Source organism: Mytilus californianus, unplaced genomic scaffold (genome assembly GCF_021869535.1).
Source record: "Mytilus californianus isolate M0D057914Y unplaced genomic scaffold, xbMytCali1.0.p SCAF_4, whole genome shotgun sequence".
Lineage (NCBI taxonomy): Eukaryota > Metazoa > Mollusca > Bivalvia > Mytilida > Mytilidae > Mytilus > Mytilus californianus.
Genome location: NW_026262690.1, coordinates 89,809,724 through 89,833,711, shown reverse-complemented (window position 1 = coordinate 89,833,711; position 23,988 = coordinate 89,809,724). Strand labels below are relative to the sequence as shown.

At 33.0% G+C, this 23,988-nt stretch overlaps 2 protein-coding genes across 2 annotated transcripts in view; both read left to right on the top strand.

The window, feature by feature from the left end:
* LOC127698793 (fibroin heavy chain-like) overlaps positions 1 to 5,007 on the top strand; it is a 108,085-nt gene extending 103,078 nt beyond the window's left edge. The window contains exon 6 of the mRNA XM_052202463.1: positions 4,986 to 5,007. The gene's annotated coding sequence lies outside the window, so the exon portion shown is untranslated. The remainder of the gene's footprint in view (positions 1 to 4,985) is intronic.
* On the top strand, positions 1,137 to 22,877 carry LOC127737136 (uncharacterized). The gene is made up of 3 exons (XM_052247669.1): positions 1,137 to 1,173; positions 17,252 to 18,895; positions 22,799 to 22,877. The coding sequence occupies exons 1-2, from the start codon at positions 1,137 to 1,139 to the stop codon at positions 18,886 to 18,888; spliced, it is 1,674 nt and encodes a 557-aa protein (XP_052103629.1). The 3' UTR covers positions 18,889 to 18,895; positions 22,799 to 22,877.
* Positions 22,878 to 23,988: the final 1,111 nt, after the last annotated feature.

The window sequence follows — 23,988 nt, the reverse complement described above, 5'->3', positions numbered from 1 at the left end:
GGAGCATCGTCTTATTTGGATTTTATATACTCAAAAGGATCAAAATATATCAATATGATATTGTTCCTTGTGATTATCATATATGTTTCTCCTTGTTTCAAAATTCCAATAGGGAACACATATTATATTATTGTAGTAAATAAACCATTTTGTCAGACGTTTCGGCCACTGACCTTCTTCAGTTTCTTTATTATCCTACTTAACTACATGGTAGACAATTTGCTTTCACAATCATTAAGATGTTTTAGATTAGTTCCTTGGTAATGTTATGACGTCACAATAATTTGACGTCACAATAACATGACGTCATAGTATCTTTTTATGAATGAAAGTCAAAGTATATGAAATTAGTTGAATTAAAGTCATTCTTTTTTAATGTTGACCCCAAATGGCCTAATTGTTTTTAGTTTTTGCATCCACTGTGCTTCAATATATCTTCTATAATTCGCAAATTTTTCGTAAATTTGTTGAATAACTTGAACTGTCATGTCCTCTTTAACATGGTCTTTCTGGTTAAAGTGTTCAGCTACAGCTTTTTCCCTGTTATGTCTAATATCTGCTAGGTGTTCTTTGATTCTTTGTTTACACGTTTACATCTGTAAATGTTGTCTTTGAAAGTGATTGTCTTACCTTTAAGTACAATTTTTTCTTCATTTCTTTCAATATTGCACACTTCACGTTCTTCTTTACATGTTTTGGTGTTGCTGTTGCTAATCATTTTTTTTAGTGATTTTATTTAACTTCCCATGTACTTTTATGTCTGCCAAGTTCCTATCTCTTCGGTAAGCTACAAGCAGTGGCTCTGGAAATATTTCTTTCATAAAGTTACAGTTATGTCAAATATTGATTCTTTTTTTCACAATGTCATGTATATCTAGTAGTAGGTCAGTAAAGGTAATCACAAGAGGTACACGTTCTGTTGTATTTTTGATTTTTGGTTTTTTTTGTAACACTTCTTTTCTATTTAGGTTGTCTGCTCTTTTTAGTTGGTTTTCAATAAATTTTCCATTGTAGCCTCTTTTTCGCAGTTGTAATTCAAGTTCTTATCTGCGTCTTTGGTAGTCTTCTTCACTTTCGCAAATTCTCCTCAATCGTTATACTAAACCATACGGAATTGCCTTTTTTACACTTTTTGGATGACAAGATTTGCTGTTGACATAGATATGTTTGTCAGTAGGTTTGGTGTAAAGATCTGTTGTTATTCTGCCATTTTTAATTCTAACAAGTATGTCTAAGAATTCAATATGACTGCTGTGATATCTCAGTTCAACTTTAATTTTGGTTTTAATAGAGTTTGCAAAATCCATAAATTCTTTGAGTTTTTCTTCCCCATGCGTCCAAATTCCAAAACCATCATCAATGAACCGCTTGTAAAATAATGGTTTGTCTTTGAATTTCTCCAGCTCTTTGTCCCATTGTCGCATATAAGTACAAGCAAATTTTTTCCCTAGTTTTGATCCTATAGCAACACCTTTATTTTTGCAAAAATCTCTGTCCATCAATTTGAAGTTATTTCCTTCTAAAACTACTAATTTTATCATTTCTAGGATATCCTTGTTTGGAATTTCTTTATTTTGCAGACCTTCTTCTCTTGGGATAGACGGGTATAATTTTACTACATCAAACAAAACAATATGCTGCTTTTTGGTTTTGGCTGTTTAACCTTATCTGCTATTTCTGCAATTCTTTAAGTGGCAGTACCTATCCCATTTACGATTGTTCTGTACGGTTTGTTCTGTTTGTGGATTTTTGGATTGCCTTTGAATTTTGCTGGATGTGGATATTTTGGTACTAAATAAGTTTTCATTTCACCAGAAATGGATCCTTCTTTGTTCATCTATTTACTAACGATTTTACCTTTTTCGTAATTTCATGTGTTTTGTTTTTTTCCGTCTCAGAATAAGTATCATTGTTTGTTAATTCTTCTTCTAGTTTCTTAAAAGAGGGACAAAAGATACCAGAGGGACAGTCAAACTCATAGATCGAAAACAAACTGACAACGCCATGGCCAAAAATAAAAAGACAAACAGACAAATAAGAGTACAGATGACACAACATAGAAAACCAAAGACTAAGCAATACGAACCCCACCAAAAACTGGGGGTGATCTCAGGTGATCCGGAAGGGTAAGCAGATCCTGCTCCACATGTGGCATCCGTCGTGTTGCTTATGTTATTACAAATCCTTAAATTCTTAAAATATTCTTCTTTGTCAATAACTACTATTCCTGATCCTTTCTCTGCAGGCCGTATAACATGTATAACTATATTATCATCTTTTAAGATATCCTTTAGAGCATTTTCTGCTTTCTTAACTTTCGTTTTTTGAGACCATTCACGACATCTCCCTTTACTACTTCTATGTAAGTATCTAACCAGATGTTCTTTCCTGACTTTGGTATAAATTCTTAATTTTTTCGACGTTTTGTACTACATTCTGATTTCTCTTTAATATCATTGTTGTTGTTAAGTATTCTTTTGGTCTCATTCTTCTTTCCCATTCTGTCAAATCTGCTAAACTTTTCCCAATGTTTACTTTCTTCTGAGCATGAATGAAAGATAAGCCTTTTGATAACAGTGACATGTGTTCTGTATTTAGATTTCTACTTACAGTTAATGACTGGGCAAATTGTATTTGTGACTCCCTTTTCTTGTGTACTTCTTTTGTCCTTCTCAGGTTGATGATTAATGGAGATTTTGTCTTTAATAATAGTTGTTTTTTGGTCAGATTGATCAACCCAATCTATATAATCATTTTGTACTTCTCTGTTCTTAATTGTGTTCTCTTGTTCTTGAATGTTGTTTGTTGTAAGAGGAATCTGCTCACATATACATTTTTTCTGCTTAAATCTTACTAAATTAAAAGGATTTTGTAAATGTTCAATGGCTATTCATCTTTCATTATTGTTTGTACTATTCATTGGAGAATATTTGGTCCATGCAGTTTCTCCATATATTCTAGTTTTTAAAATTTGTAAAGTTATACATTTCACTTACTGCAGTTATTTCAGCTTCTGTTGCCTATGAACCAAAGTTTTCATCTATAAAAGGTAAAAATGTATCTTTATGTTCTTTCAAATACTTGACTGTTTTTTGTTTTATTTTATTATGGTGGTTTCCAATTCCATAAAAAAAAAAGAATCACTCATCTGTAGAAACAATTTCCATTTCGTCTAATCTTCATTCTGATAAGATTATCATCACTGATTGATCCACTGTCATCTGACAATTTCTGGAAATTATGTTTGTTCATATCTGTGTTACAATTACAGTTGAAGAGTTAATTTTCTCTTATCTTTTTCATCTTTGGCTTTTTTCTGTTGTCATACTCCCCTATGCTGTTTTTTTATCAAATTTCATACCTCCATTTTGATTTTATGATAACTGTCTACATCTGTATCCCATAGTTTATGAGAAAGTTGATTTATGGTTCTCGCAGTTTCATCTATTTTGTTTTCACACATATGTCTGTCAATATCGCACAGACACAAGCACTCGTACTTACATATTGTTTCCTAGCATTGACAACTCGTAAGATCAAAAGTAAAGACAAGCTATTTCATCAACTATGATGAGGAGTAAAACTTGCAAATTTCTGAAGAAAATCTTTCGAAATGTATTAAATTATAATACCAGAAAACGTAAACGGAAGGAAGCACGATTTGATATGATTGATTGGTGTTTAAAGCCACTCTAAGCACTACTGTGCTATTTCGTGGCAGTCAGTTTTTATTGATAGAAGAAGCCGGACTGCCCGGAGAAAACCACTGACCTTCGTTTGGAAAACTGATAATCCTAGTCAATTAAGGTTGGAGTCGAGCGTACCTGCCATGTACGGGTTTCGAACTCACAACCCCAGTGTTGACAGGCTAGTGAAACCGTAGTCCGACAACTTTCTTTTGATAAAATTTTATTCTAATATGTAGAATAAAAATCACTAAAGACAGTCAACTTCTAAGACCATTCGGCCACCGAAGCCCTTATAAATGAAGCACGAGACATGGTCTCTTATTATTAATAAATGTTATTTTCCTATAAATAGTAGTAGTAGTAGTAGTAGTAGTAAAAATAGATCGTATACGATATATATAGTGAAATTGAACATTGTTGCGGTTTTTTTTAAAACATGTTTAACTATTTAAGTGAATGAGAGCATTTTTTCATTCGTGATACTCCATGAGTTGAGTCAATTCACTGATTAACCCAAATAGATTAATTACAAAAGAAAATATAGAAACAAACAAAAAAAACACCAAAAGAGAAAAATAAATAAAACGAAAGAATTTCCCACGCTTGATAATAGATACAAGTAAAGGTGACGGATTCGTCTTTCATAAGCTTCTTAAAAAGAGAGAGGAGATACGAAGAGAGCAATGGAAAACCATCAATCGAAGTAAAACTGTCAACACCATGGGAAAAAAGAAAAACATCGTAAAGACAAACAATTTTTTTAAGATATCAACGGCGAATTTTAGAAAAAAAAAGAAGCCAAAAATCATATCGATACCGAAGCTCTGAAATTCGTTCCCTGATCCATGTAACATATTTATACTAAACACACTTCATGGCTTTTAACACAGATGTAAATGTGTTCTTTATCGTTCTTTAATTGTCCCCTTTCTTTCATGTTTATGAACAATTTGTTTCTTGAAAATGCAAATTAGTGTAAATACTCTCCCGAGAAGTTTTATCAAAGTTGCATTATTAATCCCATAATTCTCTTTGCCATGACCAACGTTCAATTATCGCTGTTGGTTATTTTTTACTTGCCATTGACTGTGAAATTGATCTTAGTTGTTGAAAATATTAAATCATTACAATATCATATTGATCTAGTTATTTTTGAAACTATACGATTTAAAAAGGGGAGGATATGACATGACCTGCACCCACGAATACATATAATGTATTCATATCTAATTAATTTTCATACAACGAATATAAAAGAAAAACGTATGTAAAACTTTCTGAACTTTTTCTTTTCAGGTTGAACTAGAATGTACTGGCTTTAAAGACTTTTTTTATTGCTGCTTCTTCAAAGCATCTTACAAACAGATATTGTTCTTTACTTGAAACATATATATATTAGGTGTAAAAATGGAGATGTTAGAACATTTACAGCTGTTTTCTTTATATAAGAAAACAATAAAAACCTTTTACAACTACCTATTGATTTATAAAATTAGTAAAATTCGTGTGGCTGTATCACTCAAATCAGCCCTCCATGAAAATGAATATCACATCTTTGTAACGTCAAACATGAATGACCCGATCTAAATAACCTGAGTTATTAACAGCGGCTATATTTTTGAACCGACGTTTTTAAGTTTGAACCGAACTTATCAAGTTATCATCCAGTTTGCTGTTAAAACAAATAAAATCATTACTTCTATCATGAAAAAGACAAATATACAATCTAAATTGATAAATGGATTATCTGATTTTCGTCATATTTATTTTGAAAAATATCAGCTGCTTAAGACATTTATATGAAGCTTTATTAAGCTCGTTCGCTGTGCACACTCGACAACAAACTTCATAGTGTTACTCGTAGCTGATCTCTTACAGTATCCGAATTACAACCTTAATAATCGGTTCTTATCATCAATATATACGTTTTATACCGAATTCTGATTGAATGACCCGTGTTTTCGGAATTAACTTGATCACTTGAAGTAGAAATTTTAGGAACACAAGTCCATCAAGCAATCTAATACATCAAGACCATAAAGTGCCAACACGGCAATTATTAATCAGGTTTTCTTTGCTCGAAAAGACTAACACAAAAATTATCACATAAATGAGCATTTGCAAATAAAATAATAAAAAGGACGATCAGAAAAAGGTGGGGAGATCAGTATACCTTGAAAAGTAGCTATATTTTCTATTTTTTAAGGACTATGGGTAATAACGAAAGCAAAATTCTGGAAAATAAACTCCCTCACACACGCACATACTTGCAATGATATGAAAGTGGTACACTTAATTTGGGTATGCAACACGGTACACACAGGATTGTCATGTTAAAATCGAGATATCTATTCGTGTTTTGACATGCTAATCAATATCATATTGGGATATTTTTCACACTAAGGACATTTGACACACATGGTTAAATGTTGACATTTTTCACAGTGAAATGATACACACGGCCAAATGGGGATATTTGTCACACTGCGGACATCTAATACACACGGTCAAATGGGGACATTTTGCTTAGTGAAGACTTCTGACACACGGTCAAATGGGGACATTTGTCACACTAAGGACATCTGAGTCAAATAGGGACATTTTTCTTACTGAGGACACCTGACTCACATGATCATATGGGGACATTTTCACACTGAGAACATCTGACACACATGATCAAATGGGGACATTTTCCCACTGAAGACATCTGACACACATAGTCAAATGGGGACATCTATCTTACTGAGGACATCTGACACACACAGTCAATGGGATATTTTTCACACTGAGGACATCTTTCACATACGCTCAAATGGAGGAATTTTCCAAATTTGACAAAATGACTTGAATGACCACTGATATTATAAAAGCAATGACATTTATTGCTCAAATAGAGGTCCAATACAATGATAGAATATTCCATAAAACAATATACTATACTGTATTTACTACAGTCACTTGACTATCTCCGTTAGTCAATGTCTCCGAAAAAGAGACAAGAGAAAAAAAAATAGAAAAAAAAATAAGAATCAATCGAAACCTTCGACCTAGGTTTATAATCTATGAAGGACATTTGAGAGAAATAAAAAGGATGTATTGAGCGAACAAAAAGATGAAATTTGAGCTAGAAATTTTTTACGCATTTGAGCGAAATTTTAAATTGATGTAGTGTTTTGAGCCAAAAATGGTTAAACCCATTTGAAAGTAAATAGATGAATGTGAATAGTACATAAAGAATCTCTTTTCTTATCCAAATTTGCGCCTGTTGAGGAACTTTTGACACCTTTACTATTTTCATAATGCAAAATCATCCGAAGCCTTTTATTTCATCATCACGTGAAGATCATGTCGATGGTTGTTTATTCTTACAGCGATCTTAAAGATGAAATCATGGTCTTGAGATTTGCACGCCTTTGAAGCACATCTCAATGATAACTCTTCTGACTTCAACAGTAACGTCGTATTGTAAAATTAGACAACATTCATATTTGAACATTTTTTTTTATTTTGATGTTATCAGGTTTTCAAATCACATATCTTCTTAAAGAAATTATGTTATTCTAATCGAAAAATGTCAATTTTAGCTGAATATGACTTTCTATTTAGAATATTGTTTTAACGGCAGCTACATACATGAAAATGTTTGCTGTGGGGATGAAGAATTAATATTAATTTTTGAGAAAACATTGGACAAAAATACATTATCATATTGAAGACTAAATTCTAGATCTTTTAAAAGATGGTCAATTAGCTTCAATAACAATTCATTTTGGAAACTTTTCGCCTGTTTGAGTGTTTGTAAAATTACTTATTTCATGGTTAAAAATGTAATTATATATTACCAATTTACTTTGAAACGTCAGTTGGGAAACCCAAGTGTAAATGTACGGACTCCGTATGATTAGAGAATAAGATGACAATTACCGTGTGTATGTATAGGCATCCATTTGTATATTTTGTAACTTAGTGTGTTGTTGGATTGCTTATTATTTTGATAGATCAGGAACCTGATGTTCAGTGGTTGTCGTTTGTTGGTGTGGTTCGTAAGTGTTTCTTGTTTTTTATATAGATTAGACCGTCGGTTTTCCTGTTTGAATAGTTTTACACTAGTCATTTTGGGGGCCCTTTATAGCTTGCTGTTCGGTGTGAGCCATGGCTCAGTGTTGAAGGCCGTACTTTGACCTATGATGGTTTACTTTTACAAATTGTTACTGGGATGGAGGGTTGTCTCATTAGCATTCATATCACATCTTCTTATATCTATTAACATTGAAACTGTGTTTATTAGAATCTACTACTAATGCCTCCTTGTTGGAAAAGCTGCAATACATTAATTCATATTATTTTACTATATGACAGTCGTATGAACCTTGTAAAGTGGACCAACTATGCCTTGGTGATATATGAACGTTTTTTAAGATGTCAGTCATCTCTAATAATCAGTACAAGTATTAATGTTATATAGGGTCATACACCTCGAACAACTTAGTATTCATGCTGTATGAACGTTTTGTAGGAGACCTACCCCTCGAACAAATCAATACCAATGATGTATGGCCGTTTTCAATGGGTTTTACACCTCGTCCAAATCATTTTCAGTGTTGTATGAACGTTATCTATGGGTTTTACACACGAACAAATCATTTCCAGTGATGTATGAACGTTATCTAGGGGTATTACACCTCGCAAAAATTATTTCCAGTGAACATTGTAAAATGGCCAAAAACGTCGCCCGACTCTGCCCTGGTGCAATATGAAAGTTTGGTAGTAATCATTCCCCTCGAATAATCAGTACTAGTGCTGTATGGACGTTATATATGGGTCATACACCTCAATAAACTCAGTACCAGTGGTGTATAACATTATCTATGCGTCATATACATATTTACCTCGCACAACTCTGTACCAGTCATCTTTGGATAAAAAACGCATAGGAACTCAATATTATTGTTGTATGAATGTTATCTATGGGTCATACACATCAAACAATTCGGTACAAGTGTAAAAAGGAGATAGGGCATGCGCTAAGACAGATGGACGTGTAAAACGTATCGCTTTTCGAATGGGAAAAATACAATGGATATCTAAAACTAAAACTGAAAAATTGTATGTACTAACTATCATCAATTTTGTTCCTCTGTTGTTGCGGCGAAACGTTTCAGATTTTTCTTCAACGTCATATTGTTTTAATAAAGGAACGTAACACTGCTACTAACCGTGTATTCAAACACTAACCCAAAATTAAATATACAGGGTTTCCACGTGATCGCTTTTAACCAATGATATTCCTAAATATGTATAGAAGGTAAGATAAAGAGGTCATACACCTCCAATATCTCAGTACCAGTGTTATATGAACGTTATCAAGAGGTCATTCACCTCAAACATCTAAGTAACAGTGTTATATGAACGTTAGTTTGGGTGATACACCTCGAATATCTCAGTGCCGGTGTTGAAAGAACTTTTCCTAGGGATCACATACCGCTAACAACTCAGTACCAAGGTTGTATAAACATAATCTAGTGGTCATATATAAGTGTTGTCAACGATTAATCGGTTAACTGGTTAACTGTCACCAGGACCGATTATCGAATACCATATTCATTAACCGGTTAATTGGACCGTTTTCAATTTTAATTGTTTTGATATAAATGTAAATTGAAATCATAAAATAGTACAAATATTTTAGTATGATCATCGTGATACTTACTGAGATAAATTATCAAGTACATTTGGGACTTAATTAAGAATGCATATATTTCAATTTTTCATTATTAATTAGCAGGAAGACACTTTGTCTAGTATCAGCTTTGGACAAAATCTTAAGTAAACATGATTCATAAAGGTGTGTAAAAACATACATTGAACAATTGTAAGCTGATCAAATTTTACGATTTAGTTGTTCATTTCGTTATTTGTTAACTTAATATCTATTGAACCTAAACGTAAAAATGCGTTATTTCAAACGAAATGTTGATTAAAAAAAATGCAAACTTACTGGGTACTGGTCGTTCCAGTACTTGCAGCCATAAAACTATACCTAAAATTTAGGAAAAATTGTGACGAAAAACTTTAATACATCATTTAATACATCGTGATAAAGTGCAGCATACATTTCTTTTTTTTTTTGGTTGATTGATTGATTATTTTTGCATAATGTTCAGTGAATAATAATTCATGCATATTCAGTTTGAGAACGGATTAACAATTAATTCAATTGGCAGGTCGTGCAGTAAGGGTCAACCGACAAGGACGGTAGGACATTTGAAATGCTATATAATAAAATGAGGTTATGTTTGACAGAAATGAAGACTTGCAATAGCCCACCTACTGACCCTCAAAGAGATGCTACAATGGTTATTAACGATCGATGAGCGCGACACTTTCTTTATAGTATACAAGAGGCATCGGATCTAATGTCCCCATTATGACAAGACCTGGCTGCAAATTCATGCATCCCACACAGACAAGTGAACGCCCCATTTTTGGAAGTGTTTCACTGATGGTCGAAAGAAGACGAAAAGTGACCATATTTCTTTACTCAGCCACCCTTAGGGTATATTTCCTTTAAACGTTAACTTTCTTTTAGTATCCGAGTAACCGGTTACATAAAAATGTTCAATTTGACAACCCTAGTTCATATACCTCGAAGAACTCAGTAACAGTGATATATGAATATTTTCTAAGGATCATATTCCTATCACAACATAGTGTTGTATGTATGTTATCTTGGGGCCATATACCTCGAACAACTAAGTTACAGTGCTATATTTTCTAAGGATCATATTCTTATCACAACTTAGTACCGGCGTTGTATGAACGTTATCTAGTGATCAAACATATCGAACAACGTATCACCAGTGTTACATGAACGTTATCTATGTGTCAAAAACCTCGAACTACCAGTAGCAGTGCTATGAGAACGTGTCATAGAGGAAACACAACTCGTACAATTCAGTACCAGTGCTACATAAAAGTTGTTTAATAGTCATACGCCATGGTTAAGGGTTTTGGTTTCCCAGGCGTAGTACTAGTGTTGTATGAATGTTATTTAGTGGTTAAACTCCTTGATCAACTCAGTAACAATATTGTTTGAATGTTATCTAGGGGTTATATACCTCCAATAATAAGTACCAATGTTATATAAACATTATCTAAGGGTCATTCAACTCAAGCAATTGAGTACTAGTATTATATGAACGTTTTAAGGGTCATTTATCTCCAACAAATGAGTAACAGTGTTGTATGAATGTTATCTAGGGTCGTATACCTCAAACAACTCAGTAGCATTGTTGTATGAATGTTAAATAAATATACCGTAATCATAGATACGGGCATAGCGAATACAGTTTGATTTGGTGAAAATAACATCACTGTCCAACAGAGGAACCAAAACTTCATTCCTTTTGTCGTAACTATTCGTACAGAGTTTCCCGCCTGAAACTGAATTTCTAGAATTAAGAAAGGACAGTCATTGCTGTTCATATCTAATTTGATTCAAGTTAGTTCCTTTATATAAATGTAGGCAGTATACATAGAGAGTTCTTCATTATTTTACGCACACGATAATGATGTCAAAATTACAAATGAAATGGAATGATGACGGATATTTTCAGGTTTTTTTTTTGGCTATAAACTGTTACTCCTAACGATTCAATTTACTTTAAATCGTTTGTTATTTTCAACTTAGCTTCCGCTGTCACCTTTAAAATGGAAGATTAGCCCAGAGTAAAGTGTGCATCCCGACATTAATAAAATTACAATATATGCATCGCAAAATGTAACCTCAGGTAGTTTTCATATATCAACAATAATTGTATGTATTCATTTAATATACAACATTGTGATCTGCTGCCTTTGAAGTGTTCAGTTGTAGATTTTGTTTTAAATTCGTACAGCTATTTTAACATAACTATTCAAATTGTGCTAGGGTAAAAGAGGATTTTTTATCAATACATGTTTGGTTTTTCGGGTGTTTTTATGGGGAGAAGGGTAAGGTTCTTAGCTTCATAGTTCTTTTTATTTCAAAATTTCAGTATGAATCATAGCTGATTACAGTTCTACGAAAACAAACAATACCTGTAAACAAAATAGCCTTCATCAGGTCTTTTTACAGTTTCAAACGATTGGCAATCGTCCATACCGTACGATAAAATCGAAATTTCGTCATTCCTTAAGTTTAACTAATGTTTTGTTTGATCTTGTATTTTTGGTAACTATCAAACAAAATAAAATTTTAAGGCAATTATGTCTCAGTAATTCATAAATGTTTTCTCATGTCCACCTATGCAAGATGCCACTGAAAATTACATCATAAATCATTTAATCTATATATGTTTAACTTTTTAATAGTACAAAAAGGAAAACATACTTTAGTCATAGCCCTTATTTCTTTTTTGTTTTCTTTTCTTGTAAAAATTCAAAGTGGGCATTCAATTTGAATGCACATTGCAACAGGAAGTAATGCAAATTATTAACGTTACTCATTTTCTATTTTTCTAATCTGTTTAACCGAAGTTGATTACATAATACATTGCATTCGTAAATTTTGTACTACGCAAAACATGTTTCTTTCTGTGTTTATTAAATGAGGTGTAAGAATTGTTTAATTTTCCGATTCTTCTAATGAGCCTCTCATACTATATAAGTAAATTTTCATATTTATTTCTTTTCCTGTTATTCAACAATGCTTCGGTTGAACAACCATTGTTTAATCTCACTTCTTATTGCATTGGGTAAGTTCTTCTCTTCTTCATTACTTAAATAACATCAGGAAATTTTTATTCTATGTGGTTATCAAGGAGGTCCGGAATTTCTTTAATAGACTGTTTTCTTATTATTGAAAAAATCTAATATTCCGATGATTTTTTTTTGTTCAACAGCCTTATACGGTACGCTCAAGATCAAAGGAAGGAAACAAAAAAATGTAAACAGCATTAACGGTCCTTTTCTAGATTTAGGTATTTCAGTTATACACCAGAGACTCTTCACGAAAATTTACGACAAAGGGGATGATTTTTCTTTCCCTATTGTTAATTTCCCTTTTTAGGACGGTGATGTTCCTTTGGCACCGTCTAACGTTGTTTGTATATCCCAGTTCCTTCGTTATACCCGTGTCTGTAGTGACGTTTAGGATTTCAATGAAAGGAATCTATGTATTACTGGTAAATTATTAGGTAAGGGAATTTTTTACCACAATTACTTATAACCTTTACTAAATTCTTCCATAGATACACAGATTTTGTTTACAAGCTTGACTGTACGTGTAGAAAACTTATGTCAAACGGAATACCACATACTCAATTTTACGTTGATGTTGTTTACCGAGCCCGACAATTCAGACACGATCTGGATAAACTTATCAAACCTTTTAAAAACATATTCTAAAAGGTTACTATTTCAACACTGTAATTAGATCTTTGAAAACTTTTTTATTGGTATAAATATTGATTTTGTAATTAGTAAATTAAAACCATAGTTAATATTATTGACTTTTAATGACGTCTTTACACTAAATCCATTAGATGTTGGATGTGTACTGATTGATATTGATTTTTTTTATTAGTTGTTTTTGGCTTTGCACTAGCTGTCAGTAACTGCGAGTACACTCATATCTGTTTTTTGTGTCTTTTTTGTTATTAGGGATTTATAAATACCCTGCCATGCAGGTCTCTGATGGTGTTAGATGTTTTTCTGCCTTGTATCGATCTGATGAGTTAAAACCTTTCAACTGATTTTTATAGTTCTGATTTGTGCGGTAGCACCATTGTCCCAGGTTAAAAGGTTGAGCGTTCATAAACATGTTTAACCCCGCCACATTCTTTATCTGCCTGTCCAAAATCAGGATCCTGTAGTTCAGTGTTTGGCGTTGGTTCATGTCTGTCATTTTTGATTTTCGTAAATTGTTTTGTTATAAATTAGATCGTTAGTTTTCTCAATTGAATTGTTTCATATTTTCATGTCAGGGCCTTTTATAGCCGATTATTCGGTATGGGTTTTTCTCATTGTTGAAGGCCGTACGGTTGCCTATAATTGCTTACAACCACTTAATTTGAAGTTTAATGAATAGTTGTCTCATTGGTATCATACCACATTCACTTATTTTTATATACGTTTCCATTTCGTCTTGGTCAATTAGAACGTCATGATAATGCAACCATTCCTTAACTTTACATTACTTTCGTAATGAATTTTGATAACAAAGATTCTTTTTTAACACGGTGGATGTCAGGAATCGCTTAATATTCTTGAGCACTTGTTTTCACAGCAGTTATTGGTGGGGATGGTGTTCTCCATCATAGATTTTCTATGTAGTGTTTTTTGGACAGTTGCGGTTTTTTTTTCTATTGTAATAAATCTTTTGTGTAATGCGTATATCAGTTATTCCTGAAACACGTGCATGCACGGATATTGATATGGATATGATTCGTTATTATCATGTAACGTAAATCTATAACAAATATCAAAATGCTAGTAATGTTGTCTAAATGTATACCATGCTTTTGAAAACAATTTGGAAAGATTATTGTTAACTGTAGAAAAAAAAAACAAAGGATGTGGGGTATCCATTCATGACACAAAATCAGTACATGCACAGCAAAAAAACTCACAAAAAGGAACAGCGTTTTATTGTTGTTCTTTATCTCAAAGTTACAGTGAGACCTTCAACACGGACCAAGAAAACTCTCACCTCACTGCAAGTTTATGACGGCCCCTAGCACCGGTTTGAGTGGAATTCTTTTCAAAATGATTCTGATGGACTTTGTATCACCACTAAATAGGGCCCGGTCAAAAAAGAACATACTGGACAGTACTACATATTTAAAACAGTTCTGATGGTGTAAATATAAAACTATGTAGAATATACTTTAGTGATTAATGTATCAAATGAAAGGTGAAGGACTGATGATCCTTGTAGAACACATATTGACTGATAACTTTGAATAATACAAAAATGAATGAATAAATTCTAAAATTGAGGGCATATATTGCCTGTTTCGCGCCAAATGAAATGTTTGGAAGTGAAAATTTTAACGTGGACAGGAATGAGGACCACGAATAGGTGGTGTGTGTCTTATTAAAATGTTAGTACACAAACTGACACAAAATTGAGAGTTATTTCAAGAATAAATACACCATAACTTTAATAATACAGAAGAGCATACATATAAGATACGTGGTATCCATCTTTGACATAAAATCAGTACATGCACAGCAAAAAACACAACAAAAGCAAAGAAACAGCGCTTTTCTTGCTGTTCTTCATCCCAAAGTCGCAGTGAGGCCTTCAACACAGAGGAAAAAACTCTTACTTAACTGCAATTGAGCGGCATTTGATTCGGGTAGACTCTGTAATATGCATCACCAACAAATTGGGCCCCGTCAAAAAAGAACATACTGGAAAGTAGTACATATTTAAAAACAAAACAGTTCCTACGCATGTGTTTTGTGTGATATCGAAATATAAAAAAAATTGTATTTGTAAGAGTACGTTCATATACATTAGATAAAATCTAAGTTTGGAATGTCCTTCCCATTCAGTTTATAAAAAAAATCCAAGAATTTCCAAGATATATATCAAATTGCAGTTTTGACCGTGCCATTATTATTATTAGATTTGACAAAATATTCAGAAAAGGACGTAATATCAATTAAAATTTAAAGCATACATGATTGTGTGAATTCCAGTTTTGCTAAACTATTATTTAGTCATTTTCGGTTATATCAGTCTCCAATGTTCATTTTACACTTTGCATTTAAAATATTCGTTTAGGGTTATCGATTCTTTTATACAATATTATGTTCCAATGCAGTTCGCTTTATTGGTGGAAAAATACAAAGTGACATGTCATCAGTGGATTGCAAATGAACGGGATTTTTTGAAGCTATCGTCAAGTGCTCTTTTGGTAAATGAGTAAAAAGATGCAAAACGTCAGAATATTTCTTTTTAGGAGGTATGCATGATAGTGTGTTTTTACTATCACAATAGATAAAACAAAAATGAAAACAACAAGCGCTTTTCTGCATTGCTTTCATCAGGAACGCTCAAAGCCAAATATTTCAAAGCCAAGGATGGTTATATCCGAAACAGTTAAAGAGCTATTTGACCAAAGAGAACAGAAACATAATAGCCAAATCAACGTTACCTGACGGAATTGCAACCTTAGTTTTTTTATAACTTCAAAACTTATAAATTTTAAAAAGGATTCTTTTTACTGACTAAACTGAACTGATGATATCCTCGGGGTCAAACAGTCCACCAGCAAAAGTATCGACCTAGTGCTGTAATAATTGAAAACAACACGTTATAAGTTGCATGCTTCCGAAGTGCCTATCTAGATTTACCTTAATTAGGAATGCCCAAAGTCGAATATTTGAAAGCCAAGGATGAATAAGAACCGAAACAATCGAAGAGCTATAAGGCCAAAAAGAAAATAACAATGATTCACTATCATAATAAATAAACAATGAAACACCTTTTGAAGCGTTGTAGATACATTTTTGATGGGGGGATGGTGGTGAGGGTACGGGAAGTTTATGTTTATAATCCTTTCACCCTAGTTATCTAATAATACGAATAGAAAAACAGTGTTGTGTTTGTATTGAGATTTGACTAGTAAAAGTTGAATTTATCACGTCACAAATTAGAGTAGTTTTGAATGAGCATAAAGAGGACTTTTTAACTCGTTTTGAAATGCAATGTCTTCTTGTTGACTGGTTTCCTTTGGGAATATGAGTCTATCAGCGAAGACATTGATGATATAATACATACATATGATACCGATTTCGTACGTTATGTGATATACATCTGAAACTTTATGCGTGGAAACCGAATCACCATAGCAGCTTTACGCATAGCTAACAAAAAAAACAGGTAACGCCGAACGTAGTATTAACCCAAATTTCTATGAAATTGTCATTATTCTACGAATATAACTAAATGAACTATCTTGTTACCTTTGAATATAAACTTTTACTGGATTACATGCAAGGCTTGTCAGAAGACAAAAACCATCACATGTTTCGAATCCCGTAATTTACTTCTGGACTGGTATGACTATACAAATATTGTTTTATTGAATTTAGCGTTAAAAAATTTAAGAAATACTTTTTTAATCAAGGAATGTATATGTCTTATTCCTTGTACGAGTTTGGTCATACTTCCAGCCCTTTCGGTTTTATCTTAAATGTAATGTCATTTTTTTTACTTTCAAATATTTTGACCTCGCGCATCACTGTAGGTACTTTCAATGTTGCCTAAACAATAAGTTGGAATCAATGGAGGAATAACACTAACCATAAAATATGCCTTTACACCAACGATAGATAACGGTAGACATGCGAAAAATAGAGGGAGAACGACACAATATCAACTGACAATCATGATAAAGCAAAGGTCGCTGAAAGTGGCGTTCAACACCAAAACACTAACAAACACACATATCAATCATTGCTATCCTCTGATTAAGACAGATATTGCAACTAAAGTCAAACAAAACATATTCCAATTGTAAAAGCCAATAATTAGAAATAAAATTAATGAATATATACCTTTCTTTTAGCAAATGGAAGTGGTTATAACCCTGGAATATGGAGTCATCAAAAAGTAACAGACCATGACGACTACGGATATGCTTACGATCACGACAGTTATGGTCATGGTAAAACAAAAATCATAGTGAATAAAGGACATGAATATGGGTACGATTACGACGGTTCTGGAAATGGTAAAACAAACATCATAGTGAATAAAGGACATGGATATGGTTACAATAACGACGGTTATGGAAATGGTAAAACAACGAAAATTATAGTAAATAAAGGAAATGGATTTGGTTACAATTATGACGGTTATGGAAATGGTAAAACAAACATCATAATAAATAAAATACGTGGTTATGGTTACGATCACAACGGTTATGGAAATGGTAAAACAAATATCATAGTAAATAAAGGACATGGATATGGAAACGGTTACGGCGGTTATGTAAATGGTAGACCAAAAATCATAGGTAATAAAGGATATAGATATGGTTACGATTACGGTGGTAATGGAAATGGTATACCACAAATCATAGTAAATAAAAGATATGGATATGGTTACGATCACGACAGTTATGGAAACAGTAAAACAAAAATCATAGTAAATAAAGGTAATGGATATGGTTACGATCACGACGGTAACAGAAATGATAGAACGAAAATTATAGTTAATAAAGAAAATGGATATGGAAATGGTAAAATAAATATCATAATAGATAAAGGAAAAGGATATGGTTACGATCACGAGAGCTATGGAAATAGTAAAACTAAAATAATAGTAAATAAAGGAAAAGGATATGGTTACGACCACGACGGGTATGGACATGGTAAAACGAAAATCATAATAAATAAAGGAAATGGCTATGATTACAATCATGACGGCTATGGGAATGGTAAAACGAAAATTATAGTAAATAAAGGACATGAATATGGTTACGATCACGACGGTTATGGAAATGGTAATACGAAAATCATAGTAAATAAAGGAAATGGTAACAATCACAACGGTTATGGAAATGGTATTACAAACATCATAGGAAAAGGATATGGTTACAGTCACGGCGAATATGGAAAAGGCAAAACGAACATTATAGTAAATAAAGGAAAAGGATATGGTTACAATCACGACGGTTATGGAAATGGTAAAACGAAAATTATAGTAAACAAAGGAAAGGGATATGGTTACAATCACGACGGTTATAGAAATGGTAAAACGAAAATTATAGTAAATAAAGGAAAAGGATATGGTTACAAACACGACAGTAATGGAATAGGTAAAACGAAAATTTTAGTAAACAAAGGAAAAGGATATGGTTACAATCACGCCGGTTATGGAAATGGTAAAACAAAAATCATAGTAAATAAAGGAAAAGGATATGGTTACAATCACGGCGGTTATGGAAATGGTAAAACAAAAATCATAGTAAAAAAAGGAAAAGGATATGGTTACAACAACGACGGTTATGGTAATGGTAAAACGAAATTCATAGTAAATAAAGGAACTGCATATTGTTACGATCAAGACAGTTATGGTAATGGTAAAACAAAAATTGTAGCAAATAAAGGAAATGGATATGGTTACAGCCGTGACAGTTATGGTAATAGTAAAAAGAAAATCATAAAAAATAAAAATAAAGGATATGGCGCCAATGTGTAAGACCAAGGTAAGAAGAAAGGTTACGATTCATTGGGTAAAGTTGATGTAAAAGGGATTTGGACGGTTCAGTGGGAACATCTGGAGTATAACAGATTTTTAAAAACTTTCATGCACACTGAAATTTATATCGAATCATTTTAAGTATGTTCTCTTCTGAAATACACATCTTTCTTGCGTAATAAGGTATCCCAATATAATTTTCCAGATTCCTAATTTTTAGTTAAAAGTAGAAATTTCCCGTTTTCGTATTACATAGATCAGCGAAGCTCAAAGTTTTAGATGGGCATACTGATGCTTAATATCTAGTTTTGTTTTGACTTTATTTTTTGGGTTGTGGGGAAGGGTGGGTGCGCCCCTTTTGTATTTTGACTCAGACGTTGTCTGTACTTATACTTTTTAATTGTACCATTTTTTACACTCAAATGGATCAACATATTTTAATATTGTCTTGTTGCATGTGTTTATTATTATTTTTTGTCAATGTTGCACAAACAAAAGCACTCATATTTACATTTTGTTTCCTGGCAAAAACATCTCTTAAGATAAAAGGCAAAGACGGATTAGTTTATACATTACAATGAGAAGTACGACTTGCAAATAATCAAGTAAATCTTTCAAAATGGATAAAAAGATAATATCATAAAACGTTAACGGAATGAAACACGATTTGATTTGATTGATTGGTGTTTAACGCTACTTTCAGCACTATTGTGCTATTTCGTGGCTGTCAGTTTTTTGTTAGTGGAGGAAGCAAGAGTGTCTTGAGAGAACGACCGACCATCGTTGGAAAACTGGCAATCCTACTTAATTAAGATTGAAGTCAAGCCAACATCTAACGTGCGGGATTCGAACTCACTTCCTGTGTTGACAGGCTAGTGAAACCGCAGTTCGACCACTCTGCTCTTGATACAATTGTTTTCAGATATGTCAAAGAAAAATTCACCAGACAGTACCTGGTGTTGCAAACAAACAGTTACATGTAATTAATCAAAACATAATCAAAAACATTTCAACACAAGTTTAATGTTAATTCTATTACATATCAACTAATATACTTTAGAATTAATACATTATTTCTGTATGGCCATCTGTTACTTTAATACCAGGGTTGTCTGATATAAAATATTTTTCTAATAGTAAATGTTCTTTTCTCTGATTTAAAAGATAAAAAAAGTGAGAGATGTATTTTTCTAACAATGTCTTTAAATAGTCTACTACATTGAGTTGAGCTTGAGGGTCCAATACAGGGAACAATACAAATTTCTTCTTTTATAGATAGTTCGACTACTTAGACCACTCGGCCACCGAGACACTAATAAATCAAACACAAGACAAAGTCTCTTATTATCAATGAGTGTTGTCTTCCTATAAAAATAGATCGTATACGGTAGAGTGTTGAACGTTGTTGCAGTTTGTAAAAATGAATATTTCAAAATTTGGTGACTATGTTGAACGCATCTATCCAATCTAAATTAAGATAAAGGATACAACAAATACAGTAAAGTCTGCCTCATACCTTGACTTACATCTAGAAATTAACAATGAGGTTCGGTTGAAAACAAAACTTTACGACAAAAGGAATGATTTCAGCTTCCCAATTGTGAACTTTCCATATTTATGTAACAACATCCGAGCAGCGCCTGTATACGGAGTATATATCTTCCAGTTGATACGATATTCCAGGGCTTGTATTTCCTATCATGATTTCCTTGATAGAGGGCTGCTGCTCACAAGAAAGCTTTTAAACCATGAGTTCCAACTTGTGAAGCTGAAATCATCCCTTCGTAAGTTTTAAGGACACCATCACGAGTTGGTTGACCGATATTGAATATCCGATTCACAGATGATAGCGGATATGTTCCTAATGTCGTTACCACAATCCCGTCCCCCTTTTCCCGAATGTGACCTACCGAATAAGACTTATAAACGGATTTGTACTAGCTTGAGAAACACACGGGTGCCACATGTGGAGCAGGATCAGCTTACCCTTCCGGATCACATGAGATCACCTTTAGTATTTGGTGGGGTTCTCAGTCTTTAGTTTTCTATGTTGTGTTTTGTGTTCTGTTGTTTGTCTGTTTGTCTTTTTCTTTTTTAGCCATGGCGTTGTCAGTTTATTTTCGACTTATGAGTTTGAATGTCCCTCTGGTATCTTTCGCCTCTCTTGTAATAAAACATGTTTAACTATTTAAGTTAATGAGAGCATGTTCTTCCTTCGTGATAATCCATGAGGTGAGTCAATTCCCTGCTTATCCCAAATAAATTGATTACAAAAGCAAAAAAAGAAACAAAAGAAAAATACCAAAAAGGGAAAAATAAATCAAACAAAAGCATTTTCTAACGATAGATGCATTTAACTGGATAAGAAGTCATATTATCAAATAGGGAAAACAATTAAAATATAAGCTTCATAAAAAGAGAGAGAAGATACGAAAAGACCAATCGAAAACCACCAGTCGAAGTTAAACTGGCAACAAAATGATAAAAAAAGTAAAACAACAAAAAGACAAACAACCGTCCACAAAACACTTTATAGAAATCAAAAGATTGAGCAAATCAATCCCCATCTAAAGCAAGAACTGAACTCAGGTCCACCGGAAGAATAAACAGCTGCTGCTTCACTAACCGCATCCGTTATGCATTCGAAAGATTAATTTATGGTTATGTAGACCCTCAATGTGATTTTGAAGATTATGTAAAGAAATGAAGATCAAGCAAGAAAAATTCATTACGAAATATTGACGGTAGTCATGCTACGGTATTACAAAACCTACGGTGCCCTTGAACCTTATTAATAAATAAGAAGTGATTACATGAAAAATTCACTATAAAAATCTCGCAGGTCCTGAGTGCTATTCTGTGTTTATTTTCATCAGGAACATTCAACCCCAAACATTTAAAAGCCAGTGATGTTCAAATGTGTAGTAAGGTTTGGAGCTATAAAAGAGAGGCAAAAGATACCAAAGGGACATTAAAACTCATAAGTCAAAAATAAACTGACATCGCCATGGCTAAAAAAGAAAAAGACCAACAGACAAACAGACAAACAACAGTACACAAAACACAACATTAAAAACTAAAGAAAAACTTGGGGTTGAACTCAGGTGCGCCGCATGTGGCAACCGTCGTGTTGCTCATGTTAGTACAAAAACGGTAATAAGGTAATAATTTTAATTCGGTAGGTCACATTCGGGGAAAGGGGACGAGATTGAAGTTACGACAATTGGAACATATCCACTATCATCGGTGAAACGGATATTCCATAACGGTCAATCAACTCATGATGGCGTCCGTAAAATTTACGACGGAGTGACTTCAACTTCACCACTTGGAACTCTTGGCTTAAAAGCTTCCTTGTGAGCAGCAACCCTCTATCAATGAAATTATGATATGAAATAAAAGCCCTGGGAGATAAATACTCCGTATACAGGCGCTGCTTGGGATTTTGTTACATAGATATGAAAAATTCATAATTGGGAAGCTGAAATCTTTCCTTTTGTTGTAAAGTTTTGTTTTCAACCGAACCTCATTGTGAATTTCTAGATGTAAGTCAAGATATGAGGCAGACTTAAATGTCACAAATTTTGAGTTATTTAGTGAGAGAACATCATCTATATAGCGGAATATAAAGTTAAACTATATGATTAAAAGGGACCAGGTAAATTTTATTGAGGCCGTTGGAACCTCAGATTTTTTTCAATAATTTCTTTATATATCAACGGTGAATTTGAAAAAAAGATTACCAGTTGAAAGTATTGAATCATTACAATATCATATTCATGTTGTTCTTTTTTAAACTCTACGATTTTTACTTTAAAAGGGCAGGACCTGCACTCACGAATACATACGTTTTATTTATATCTAATTAAAGATAAATATATGTAAAGATTTCTTAACTTTCTTTTTTCAGGTTGAACTAGAATCTACTGGCTATAAAGACCTTTTTTGTTGCTGCTTCCAATAAATTTTTTCTTTAAAGCATCTTGCAAGCAGATATTGTTCTTTACTTGAAATATACATATATTGAGTGTAAATATGGGGATGTTAAAAAATTCACAGCTGTGTGCTTTAAAAAAGAAAAGATAAAAACCTTTTACAACTTCCGTTTGATTTATAAAATTGGTACTTATTATATAATTTTCTGTGGCTGTATCACTCACATCAGCTCTCCATAAATTCGAATATCAAGTCTTTGTAACGTCAATCATGCATGACTCGATCTTAATAACCAGACTAATCAACGACGGTGCAGTTTTTGAACCGACGTTTTTAAGTTTTACCCGAACTTATCATCCAGTTTGCTGGTAAAACAAATAAAATCATTACTTCTTATCATGAAAAAGACACAAAAACAGTCGGATAAATCGATTATCTGATTGACCGTTTCTATGTATGTTGGCGCCTGTTTTTGTTGAAGTTCAGTGTTTCTGTTGTTCCGTTGTTTTCCTCTTATAGTTGATGTGTTTCCCTCGGTTTTGGTTTGTGACCCGGATTTGTTTTCGCTTAATAGATTTATGACTATTGAACAGTGGTATACTACTGTTGCCCTCATTTCTTTGTATTCATATTGAAAATTATCAGCTGCTCAACACATTTATAAAAACTTTGTTAACCTCTTTCGCTGTGCTTACTCGACAAAAAACTTCATATTGTTAGTCGTAGCTGATCTCTTAGAGTATAGAATAACAACCTTAATAATCGGTTCTTGCAAATATTCATGAAAATTCACATCGATATATACGTTTTACACGTAAATCAGATCGCACGAACCGTGTTTCCGGAGTAAGCTATATCAGGTCACTTTGGGTAAAAAAAAAAGCCTATCAAGCAATCCAACACATCAAAACCATAAAATGCCAACATGGCAATTATTAATCTGGTTTTCTTTGCTCGAAAAGATTAGCACAGATTGATCAAATAAATGAACATTTGGAAACAAACATAACAAAACGAACGAGTAGAAAAAAAAATAGTGAGATCAGAATGCTCTGGAAAGAAGCTATATTTCCTCCTTATGAAGGAGTATGGATAATTGCGAAACCAAAATTCTAGACGGAAAAAACTCCCTCACACACACACATGTGTGCAATGAGTTAAAAT